Source organism: Hippocampus zosterae, chromosome 8 (assembly GCF_025434085.1).
Source record: "Hippocampus zosterae strain Florida chromosome 8, ASM2543408v3, whole genome shotgun sequence".
Taxonomy (NCBI): domain Eukaryota; kingdom Metazoa; phylum Chordata; class Actinopteri; order Syngnathiformes; family Syngnathidae; genus Hippocampus; species Hippocampus zosterae.
The window spans coordinates 8589328-8601881 of NC_067458.1; the positions used below are offsets into that span (position 1 = coordinate 8589328).

Here is a 12554-nt window from a genome sequence, read left to right on the forward strand (position 1 = left end):
GTCATCTGGATGTACCTCTCGGGTATCGGCCTTTTCATCACACCTCTCTGGGCCTCCGTCAATTGACTCACATCTTTCCGGGCCGCCTTGATCTTAGGCTCCAACCATCTTTTCCATGGTGGGTAACGTATCTCATGGCTTCCATGGTTGCTCTTATAGCCCAGAGTCTCCAGGATCACTGATGCTGAGGCGTATATCAGCTCATTGGTTTCTGTTATCGTTACGGTAGGGATCGCCCTCAGTGCTGCATTCACACTTTCTATGAGACTTTCAGATGGTACTTCACATAGCCGTTGTAATCGGTTTCTAGGTTGCCCATCTTTCATTCTCGCCATGATCTTAGCTTTCAGGTCAGTTGCTGCCTCGCTCAGCATTTCATTCATTGGGGCTGGCCACCCAATCTCATCATCTGCATTCATTGGGGCTTGCCTCCCAATCTCTTGTATGACCTCCTCCTCTGATCTGGCAGCCTGGGGCCCTTCACCATGGAACCTGCGTTGTACCTCATCAATCTCAAGTTCTGACAGCAGTTGCAGTTTCTGGATGTTGGAACACTGAGCTACTAGTTGTTTCGCGGTCAACCGTGACTGTGGGTTTCGAAGTAACCATTTAGCCCACATTCTCTGCATGTAACCCCTCTGACTAGGGTTGCTTGAGTAGTAGCATTCCAACAGAGCCATGTTATCGCATCTCGCCCATCTCTGCTTTATTCCAGTAGCCCATTTTTCATCAAGGTGCTCTGGTTCCCCAGCACCTGACGCAGACCTTGTTTGGCCGGGCGACGTCTGAGCCGGCATGTCATTCGTTTTATTGTCTCTCATCATTGTATGAGGTAGGCATTAGCGTGAAGGATCTTGCCCAAGGACCCACACTGGATGGTGTTATGTGCTCATTTTTGCCCCAAGCGGGATTCGAACCACCAACCGATGCCTTACCAACTGAGCTATCCAGCCGCTTATATATATATACACATGTGTGTGTATGTATGTATTGAGAGAGAGAGAGAGAGAGAGTACACGGTATTTCTCTCTCTCTCTCTCTCTCTCTCTCTCTCTCTCTCTCTCTCTCTCTCTCTCTCTCTCTCTCTCTCTCTCTCTCTCTATATATATATATATATATATATATATATATATATATATATATATAAAACATGTTTTAATCAGTGGGTGCAACTGGAAGGCTGCAATGTACATACAGAGGGGCGGCCACATTCATGTTGCAATTCTTTATTTAAATTGACTCCGTTGGACTGATTGTCGCACATCCCTTAAAGTAGTCTTTAATCTAGCACTCTGTGCTGCCAATTAAGAGACTGATCTCGACTCAGCCTCTCATATTGATCTGCTTTGTTAAGCTCCTGGGGGCTGAACACATTGTAAGGAGCTAATTGGAAAGTAATAGGGATTAGAAAGCAAACATTTCTAATGGGTGTAATTCTTCACATTCAACCCATTACACTCCACCTGACAAAGTTGATGTGTGACATTGCTGTTTATTGTTATTATTTGTCCGTGAATCCACATCCTGAACCTACATTCATAGAATGGTGTTTGTGTATGTGTGTACACTCAGCCAATGTGAGCCTAAGCCTGGAGTGTGTCATTGCCAGTGTGTCAGAGCTCACAGCATGATGCTGGCTGCTTAAGACCCACTGACCCACCCCGCCTGCTCTTCCACTCCGTCGCAGGTCAAAGGCCAGCCGACCTAATCGATTCACCCCATGAAGAGCTCTTTAGCTCCTTCCGCCCGCTTGCCGCTCCTCGGCCAAACTGCTGCTGTACCAACATTGCTCTCCCAAAGGCTCCTCAATTGTGTTCCGCATGCCGATTGATCCGATCGCAGTCCGAGGGGGCCTTCCATTCAGATTAGTGACAAATAAAAGGTCCCCTCTTGACAGATCTTTTCAATATAAAAAAAAGCCAGTATTGATAACTCATTATAGAAAGCTGAGACATAAGGGACCTTGCTTTTGAAAACATCTGTTAAACAGGCGACATTAACAAAAAAAAGAATACAAAATAAAGGAGGGGCATGGATATAAGCCACCAGCTCCCTTCTTATTCCCGTCTGCGCTGTATTAGACAACTGTACTTAAAGAACGCTAACAAAGACTAAAACTTTATTTATGGACCCTGACAAAGTTTTCTTTTATGAATTCCTGTTTAAGATAAGATATCTTTTATTCGTCCCACAATGGGGAAATTTACAGCCTCCAGCAGCAAGAATGTATGTTTGCAGTTCAGTTAACTACAAACCCCATTCCAAATGAAGTTGGAATGTTATGTCAGACATAAATAAAAACAGAATATAATGAATTGTAAATCATCATTTAACCTATATTCATTCATTCATTCATCTTCCGAGCCGCTTGATCCTCACTAGGGTCGCGGGGGGTGCTGGAGCCTATCCCAGCTGTCTGCGGGCAGTAGGCGGGGGACACCCTGAATCGGTTGCCAGCCAATCACAGGGCACACAGAAACAAACAACCATTCGTACTCACACTCACACCTAGGGACAATATAGAGTGTTCAATCAGCCTGCCACGCATGCTTTTGGAATGTGGGAGGAAACCGGAGCACCCGGAGAAAACCCACGCAAACCCGGGGAGAACATGCAAACTCCACACAGGGAGGCCGGAGCTGGAATCGAACCCGGCACCTCTGCACTGTGAAGCCGACGTGCTAACCACTGGGCTACCGGCCCGCCTCATTTAACCTATATTTCATTGAATACCCTTCAAAGACAAGATGTTCAAAGTATATATTTCCTGAACGTTTACTAAATTTTAATGAATTTAACAGCTGCAACATGTTCCAAAAAAGCTGGGACAGGATGTAGGTTCAGGATGTGGGACAACATTCAATAAACGTTTGGGAACTGAGGACAGTTGAAGCCTTGAAGGTGCTATTCTTACACCATATTTTTTACACTTCACAATGCACCACTCTTTTTTTTAATGCACGACAGGTCAGGACTGCAGGCAGGCCAGTCTTGTACCCACACTCTTTTACTACGAAGTCATGCTGTCGTAACATGTGTCGAATGTGCTTGGGCATTATCTTGCTAAAATAAGCACCCTTGCACACACACAAACGCACGCACACACATGCCATGTTGAGCAACAGCCATAACAACCCCAAACATGAAAGAAACAGAACAAAAAAAATATATTCAAGACTTTGTGAAAAGAAAATCAGTGCCTACCATAGAAAAGATGCGACGTGGAAGCATGGGATGCACTTTTGTGTTCAGTGCGCACGTGTACCGTTTAAAATGCTTCTCCTGGCGCTTCAGATTCCCATTCTTTGCCAGTGCCATTGGTGAATTGCAGATGAAACAAACTGAATAATAATAATAAAAAAGATATATTACAGCAGCCCTGATCGCAAGCTGCAATTGCGGACTGCTGACCGCTAACTAACTTCCGGTGACGCAGGTCATGTGCCACCGTAGGTTAAAGGTGACCTGTTTTTATTTATTTTTTATTTTTTTATTTTTTTTTGTGAAAGTGATACTGATACCCCTGAGCATCCTAGCACAAAAATAGGTCGCATAAATAACCTTTTTTTCCCCATTTCTCCCTACAGCAGAGGTGGGCAAATTACGGCCCGGCCCGTTGTTCTTTTTAATCCGGCTCGCCGAAGGTTGGTACAGAATTAAGGTTCGATGTGAGTGATTGCATTCATTTCATTTGGACTTGAATGACTTGAATATTTCAACGTCAGGAGGCTCCGTTACTTGAAGTTGCAGAGCACAGGTAGAGAGGGGGAGACGAAGAGAAAGGGAGAACGATAGAGGGAGAAATCTTATCTACCACTTGCAGACCTCTGTCAAACAGAAATTCCCGAACAAGGTAAATAAAAAAATCTTATGCATTAAACTTTCTATGACTATATTACATTAACGATCGATCCATAACAATGGAGGTGTACAGGCTATATACCATAGTTGTGTCACTGTTCTCATTTTAAAAAATATGTTATGCTTTTGATCCGTTGATGTTTGGTGTGGAGTGTCAACATATGCAGTTTTTTAAATATGTACTGTATCTTGTGCTGACCCGGCCCACCTGTTAAATTTTAGAAATCAATGTGGCTCCCGAGCCAAAAAGTTTGCCCACCCCTGCCCTACAGCCTTCGCAATCGACTCGGGACCAGTCCGCGGGCTTCCGGTCAATTGCAATCGATGTATTGGGCACACCTGATCTGGACAGCATCAGTATTTGACAGCTGAGGCTTTGTAAGCCTTCCCGATTAACATTGGAGCACTTGGATCGAGGTTTTTCTTTCCCGGAGAGCATTTCGGTGCTAGTTTGAGATTAATGACTGTTGAACATTTAGTACAATTAACACTACGGCAGGTTTCTAAAAACAGCCAACCCACTGATTGAAAAACACCAAACTCCTAGAGCAGTCACTTTGTTCATGGTTGCACTGAATCTCTCAGCATCAATAAAAGCTTGATTTAGCGGATGCTTCCGAAAGTGATAACGCTTTACCCATAGCGACTTTAGCTTGTCGATTATCATAATCAACTGCTTGAAGCTTTTGAACACCCTGAAAGATCTTGCTTCTAAAAATTGTACTCAAGCAGCGTAATATCCATTAAGCTTCTCAAACTGGCACTAAATTGCAGTCGGGGACAGAAAACCTTTTTCCAGGCAGCAGTTTTGCAACGCGGCTCCTTATGTCAACCGGCAAGCCATGAGCAAGGCTGATCGAATGATAGGATGACAAATGCTGAAGGTCTGACACCTGTCGAAATGTTACCTGAAATGAAATGTAGAAAAAGAAGTTCGTCCAGACATTTCGGACATCCTGTATTGGCTCAATAAAGCTTGGGAAACCCTGCACAAGAATGTATTATTTCATCAATGTCACGCTTGGCAAGTCTGAAGCCTTGAAAAGTCGCAAAGAGTGACCTTATCGTTGAATAATTAGCTCCTAAACTGTAAATTACTGCTGCTCTCACTTGCTCATATGGGAACTTGCAGCATTGAACCGATGAGGGAATTGAGAAGAGACTTGACAGCTACGAGGTGAACTCGGCCAAGACCTTTGTGGCATTTCGAAAGGGAAACGGTGGCGGAGGGAAAGGGGTGCCAGTGGCAGCGAATTGAGTCAGCGCTGGTGGCTCTGGGATGGGGAGGGTCACACACAAGCCTACTCTTTGTGTGCCTTTAATCCCCCCAGCCAACACAGCTTTGGCCAGGTTTCATCATGAAAGTGCCATGAAATAACTACTTTTTTTCTCTCTCTCTCCTTGCGTTAAATCTCTCCTAATCCTACGGGCTGCCAAGACAAAGGCCTCTGGGACCTAATCCTGGAGCTTTTAGTGGGGCTGAGGGGCTGGCCGACAGAGCCTCTTCTAAATGACTTATTTCTGTTGGACACTAATATAGCTTGACAGCCAGGAACAGCGAAAGGAGGAAGACAAAAAGGCCATGTGTGTGTGTGTGTGTGTGTGTGTGTGTGTGTGTGTGTGTGTGTGGTGGGGTGCGGGTAAAAAAAAAATCCACAAACATATTCACATGTTTTCAAAGAAAAAGTGAAGTGTGAGTATTAGTCTTCACCCTCGAAGTCAATAACAAAGGAAGGTTATTACTTTTTTCCCCTGTGTGTGTAGGTGTGCGTGCATATATATATATATATATATATATATATATATAACAACTAATATATATATTACAGCTGTCAAACAATAAAATTTATTTAATCTAATTAAAAATGCAACTGTCATAATTAACTCAAATGGATTAAAAAATTAATTGTGATTACTCACACATTTTTTATCGTTTCTGAATTTCCTTTTACATTTTTTGTCCTATTTTTCACCCATTTTAATGCTTTCATCAACATGGAATCATGAATCAGTTTTCTATGTCCCAAATGCAAATATTTACTGAAATAACAAATTTGATTTTCAATTTTACATGAACATTTTTCACTTGGAGCAGTTGTTCACACATAATCTCTCACACAATATTACTGTCCATCAACAACAGTGAAAAAAATATTTTGTCACACAACAGCTGCTTTAACAGCTTTTTTAATGAAATCAAAACAGAGCAATATAACATTATAAAGTGCACATCTAAGGTAAACTAGTACTCAGCCTATAATGGATTTAAACCATGGTTGCATACTTCGTTTTTCTCAAGTTTGCTTTGAACACAGCAGTCTGTTTCTGTATGTTTGTTGGAGAATAACGAGACCCCGGACACCAGTGTTCGTTATGTGCCGCTGTATTCAAAACTGTCGGCCGTACAAACAAGCGCAAGCACTTCCCCCGTGCTGCTGGGGCAAACCATTCTGAAAGAGGTGGGTTTCACTCCCCCTAACAAAGTCAGGCTATGTTGATTATGTTGGTACTTCTTGCGCGGAAGTCTCTCTACGGTTTTTGTGTCTACCTCATTTCGAATGACTACACTTGGTTCGATGACAACACTGGAGACGTTTTATTTTCGCTAGGTCGCTACCACTGCATCGCTGAACTTTCGTTGTCATGTCACCGCCTCTGCGCACCGTCACTGTCAGACGAACACAGAGAAGCTCCACCCGCTTTATTTATATGGACACGGAACGCTGTAACCTTCCACACAAAATAGTTCCAAACAAGTAACAATCGCGTCAGTGGCATACATCATATACCTGTATGATACACACAGAGAGAAGAACAGGTAACTTTGATCTTGTCAGTGGAGCAATCTGGCAACTTTTTAAAAGTAAACTTTCCATTCATAAACTCTTTTATAAATAACTCTCATAAAATATCCGTTTTCGGTGTCTCAAGCTGCCATGGCTGGCAAAACAGACATGGGCGTGGACTTCTGCAGCGCGCTTGCTGTTTTGTTCTGGTGTATTTATAGAGCACCGTAACATCCGCTTGTAACGTGTGCCGCGTTAATCTCGCGAAAAAAAATTTAATCCCGTTAAAATTCATTTTAATTAATGCCAATAAAAACACGCTAAACTGACAGCTCTAATATATACCCATCCAAAAGGTGAATTTTGGAAAATACTGTGTACTAGGACAGGTATATATATATATATATACTGCACAGAACCCTCAAGCTTCCTGGCCTCTGGTAGAGGACCCCAGCTGAATGAGGGACGGACACCACCCGAGGGGTGAGACGAGGATTTTTATTTTTTTACAGTATATCTATATATATATATATTGCGCGTCGTCCCGCACGCGGTCTGTCCTTCCGTCTGTCCCTTTTCAAAACGTACCTACTTCACCGCGCCGCTGCGCGCCGCCACTGTGCCGCTCAGGCAGTGGCTCACTACGATCGCGCGGGCATCTTAGCGAAAAAATGTTGTCTACCCACAAGCATTGCAATGAAATTGTTAGTTATTTAGTAGTACTAAACATCTCCTTATTTTCGCGATAAGCAATGAAGATGAACAAAAAGTTGAACCAAGCAACAACACTTTTGTGGGCCGAAGGCCCACCTTACCAGCCTTCCGCAGGAACTAGCTGATGAGCCGCCCGGAGGGCGGCGAACCAGCTAGTACAGTATATATAAAATTGTAAAAAATAAAGTAGGGATTATTGTGCAAAAAAAATGAACAAAAAGGAATTGATCTTTCGGTTTCATTACTTTTGGAGGGGACTGTACATGCAGTATTACATTGTATTGTGGATTACTGTTATTTTAACTGCACAATTTGTACAATATAATACAATACATCCTGATTTATATTGCGCTTTCACAGCAGCTGCTGCTGTAACAAAGCACTTTCCAAATCAGATAACATAAAGTAAATAATAAACATAACACATAACATAAACACGGGCGGCCCGGTAGTCCAGTGGTTAGCACGTCGGCTTCACAGTGCAGAGGTACCGGGTTCGATTCCAGCTCCGGCCTCCCTGTGTGGAGTTTGCATGTTCTCCCCGGGACCGGCGTGGGTTTTCTCCGGGTGCTCCGGTTTCCTCCCACATTCCAAAAATATGCATGGCAGGCTGATTGAACACTCTAAATTGTCCCTAGGTGTGAGTGTGAGCGTGGATGGTTGTTCGTCTATGTGTGCCCTGCGATTGGCTGGCAACCGATTCAGGGTGTTCCCTGCCTACTGCCCGGAGACGGCTGGGATGGGCTCCAGCACCCCCCGCGACCCTAGTGAGGATCAAGCGGTACGGAAGATGAATGAAAGATGAATGAATAACATAAAAACACGGACAGTTGTGCTCGTTTATTTTTTATTTTTTATCCTTCTATTCATTTTTTTTTGAAAACCCAAATTTAGGAATGCTCTCCAATGCTGGTGTATCTGTACCAAACAATGACAGCAAAGTATTTTTATTCCAATCCATTCTGTTTTGTTTCTTTTTTTAATGGTCTTGACCTCCTAAATACAAATTATGATTTTTTTTACAGTCTAAAGAATAGTTTCTGACACCAAATTATTTAATGCAGGACAATAAATGCCAAACTTTAATCTACGTCACAATGATGCATTATTTACCGAATACAGACCTGTACATTTATATCGAAAGAGGGAGAGAGAGAGAGAGATGGATATATATATATATATATATATATATATATATATATATATATACTGATAGTATGTAATTACTTGGCAGTGGTTGTCACTTTTATGTATTTCCAATGACAGTATTAGCTCCTCACAAAATTAGGTAACAGAAATATTCAAGTAACAACCGAGTATCTTTGATGCAGCTCTGTTGATTGTGGTGGTGTACCTAATAAAGTGTCCTGTGGGTGTATCAAGTACAGTATCAAGTACAACTTTATTGTCAAAGGTGCTGTATGTGAGATGAAATTTCTTTTAAAATGTAAAATGTAAAATGTAAAACCTACATTGCAACCTTGAAAGTCTTTAACTTTTCAACGTTTTCCAACATATTAAAATTGCAAACCACCAACGGAAACAGATAGATAGATGAACTAACTATGCATGTGCATGGTGAATATAAAGTGAAAATGCCATGTATTACAGGGCTGAGTTCTGAGCTCTCTGGGAACATTCCTAATTGAGTTTGCTTTGAAGAAGTTCTCAACAGGTTGGAGTTGGGATTACCTTCACACGGTGACAGTTTACCAGGGGAAATATTGTGTGCCTTAGCAAAATAAACCCCCCCTGGGAAGAGGGAAGGTTAGTAGGGGATTGTGGCGGGGGCTGTCAAAGGCAGCAGCATGATGAGAGAACGAAAAGAGGGCTGACTGAGGGGAAGGCTGCTATTTTAATCCGGGCTGCCTCAGAGATTAGCCCACCACATTGTTTTAATTGTTTTAACGCTCGCTTGTAGGAGATCCTTGGCATAAATCTCCCAAATTCAATAGTTTCAAAAACTTGAGCCCTGTGCCACCCCCACACTTCAGTCCTCATCCCACCTAATCCCAGCTAATACCTTTCTTTCTATTGGCTAATGGTTGAAGGGAGCCTAGCTAAATGCTTCTTAAATAGTGCAAGCCGACAATGCTTGCAAGGAACTGAGACAGACTGGGAGCTCCCGCACTGGGGATATACGCTGCCACCGCACTGAGAACGCCTCAAAAAGACAAGATCACTATCCCAGGTAAACCACCTGTACACACACATTCTTAACAATCACAATAAAAACTAAACATTTCAATGGCATGTTTGGTCAGAAATTGTATCTCATTCATCCTGGAGTGCCATTCACTACCCTAAAAAGTGGTTTACACGTTTTGATCATGCATTTTGTTCAACTCAATTTTCATGAGGCGGTACTGCCATGTGCCCTTGGACGAGGGTGTCCTAAATTAGGCCGGGTGCCACTTGTGACTTGTTTTAATATGATTTTTTCTGCTTTATGTTCCAATGGCAGAATTTAACATGCATGCATCAAAATGTTACAAGAAAAAAAGTTTAGTAGAATATCTTGCCCAATTATTTCAAAAAGATTTTATAAATGTAAAATAGTTAAATCAAAAAAGCCACACTTTTAAAAAAAAATTATAATTGTCATTAATTTTGACATTTACAAGCTATCATGCCATTATTGAAGTTTTTTTTTTTTTTTTTTAGTAAATCACACTGGGAGCGCCCCGGTAGACCGGTGGTTAGCATGTCGGCTTCACAGTGCAGAGGTACCGGGTTCGATTCCAGCTCCGGCCTCCCTGTGTGGAGTTTGCATGTTCTCCCCGGGCCTGCGTGGGTTTTCTCCGGGTGCTCCTGTTTCCTCCCACGTTCCAAAAACATGCGTGGCAGGCTGATTGAACACTAAAAATTGTCCCTAGGTGTGAGTGTGAGCGCACATGGTTGTTCGTCTCTGTGTGCCCTGCGATTGGCTGGCAACCGATTCAGGGTGTGCCCCGCCTACTACCCGAAGACAGCTGGGATAGGCTCCAGCGCCCCCCGCGACTCTAGTGAGGATCAAGTGGTTCGGAAAGATGGATGAATGAATGAATAAATCACACTGATACTAACTTTTGCCTTGTCAAATCTTTTTCTTTGAATATTAATTTTCTTTGATTAACTACTTAGCATTTTGAATTGGTAGCATGTTCCATCAACAAAAGGTGAAGCGGCCCCTTTCTTCTGCCTTTTTTCTGTATGTGAAAGTCTGGACAAGATGCCGATATAATGAACATGTCCTCGATGGATTTGTGCAGCATGTTCCCCCTGCATGGCGTCAATGCTTCGATGCTGCTGGAGCTCCATCGGCAGATGTCGCCACAGTACAGCAACATCTTCCCCACGGCCAGCCCCGCGGTGCGCACCCTGTCGGTGGCCGAGAGACTTGCAGGTAGTCAATCCGACAGATATGTACAGAAGGACGGTCCTCGATTTACGATGCTACCTAAACTGTATGCTGTAATGAGGTTACGAACGGCGTAAAGATGCCTGGTCGGTCAGGTGGCACAAGAAGGCACACTCTGTTACTGCCCTATTTATTGGGTTTCATTTGGTTGTTTTTCAACACTACTTATGAAAAGTTAATGAGAGTGGGCTTCCATATGAAATTTCAGGATGAACCTAAAATGTAGTTTGTGACCATTACAGGTGAACCAAATTCTACTTTTCTAAACTTTTGAAGGCAAATGCCCAGCTGACATAATACCCCCATCCCCCCGTCCCGCAATGTTAGTTCGAGCTGTGTAAGGTAAGGCATCAGACAGGATGTTGTCAGACAGAAATGGCCACTGTGAGCTCAGTGTCGCCGAGTGTCATTGGCAAGTTACCAGGCAGAGTTGGAGAAATGCATACAATTGGACATCCTTGGGAATTTAAGAACAACACCCATCTTTAAATTTCTTCATTCAGCAAGTTGTGCAAAAAAAAAAGCATTTCAAAGTTACTAGAGGCTCAATTTAAATTCACCCGAAAAGGTGCATTTTCGATTAATGGTGAACTTTCACACAATATCCCTATTTTTGGGTGAGTAAGATATTTTGTGGCCTTAGAATTCATCAAACATGTTCGAATATACATTTTTGATCGTACAAAAGGGCACGCACTGAACTAGTTTGTGCAGTGGCTTAAGCCCACTCAGCACAAGAAGGCGACATATAGTGTTTTATATTTATGGCCTACAAATGTTTTATGCAAATATTTAATAGATACAATACAATACATGCTGATTTATATAGCGCTTTCACAACAGCGGCAGCTGTAACAAAGCGCTTAACAAAACAGTTAACATAAAGTAAAATAATAAACACAACACATAACATAAAATGTATTTACTATTGTGTTTACACAAGGCAAGTTTATGTAATAGCACCGTACATGCAAGGCAAAATATAAAGAGGAATAACACGACTAAATTAAAACTACAAATCACATTACCAAGTTAAAATCACAAAATAAAATGGTGGACACCAAAAATAACATTTCTATGAAAAAAGGCAGAGTTAGCACAGCTCTGAGGTTGCAGGTCATCCTGTGTGGAGTTAAAATTTTTATGTTTCCCCATCCTTGTGTGGATTGCGGCATACAGTATAGTCTACTTAAAACTATAGATCTATCTCTATTTTGTGTGATCACTTGATGAAATGAAATTAAGTAAATTCAAAACAATTTTGTCAGTGTATGCCAATCGCGGATAATAACAGGCAGAATTATCAAATGCTCTTCAACTGCATGTGCTCACCAGCTGTCCACCATGTTCCCCAAAATTTTAATTCGAGAAAAATAATATTCATCTTTGAATTGTCACTAGGTGAGAAAATGTGCAGTGTGGGGGAGTTGCTGCATGGTACCTGATATTATAAATATTGCAGTTCTCATTACAGTGTACCGGTAATCTGTTGTGCTTCATCACATTACACACATTACACAGTGATAAACATAGTGTAGTTACATTAATATTTCATTTAAATTGAACGCTCATTTGAAAAGACTAAAATGCTGATTTAGTTCTTGTCTGAATGTCATTACGATAGAGTGTATCATGTACCCAACACTATTGAGTTTGTACCTGTATAACTGGTTCAGATTACGCATAAAAAGAATATGCAAAGTTCGTCAACAGTATTATTCCGTTTTTTTTTTTTCCGGCATCACACCGTAATAATTTCATCGAATTATTTCTATCCATGTCATCAGAACTTA

At 42.0% G+C, this 12554-nt stretch overlaps 1 protein-coding gene across 2 annotated transcripts in view; it reads left to right on the forward strand.

The window, feature by feature from the left end:
* The first annotated feature begins 9005 nt into the window (after positions 1–9005).
* zgc:101100 (uncharacterized protein LOC445169 homolog) overlaps positions 9006–12554 on the forward strand; it is a 5749-nt gene continuing 2200 nt past the window's right edge. Inside the window, exons 1-3 of one of the 2 annotated variants that reach the window (XM_052073146.1) lie at positions 9006–9552; positions 10563–10746; positions 12549–12554. The exon at positions 12549–12554 is cut by the window's right edge and continues 170 nt beyond it. In XM_052073146.1, the coding sequence (XP_051929106.1) occupies positions 10584–10746; positions 12549–12554 (169 nt within the window). In that variant the 5' untranslated portion in view covers positions 9006–9552; positions 10563–10583. The remainder of the gene's footprint in view (positions 9553–10562; positions 10747–12548) is intronic. The other variant, XM_052073147.1, reaches the window with a different exon arrangement.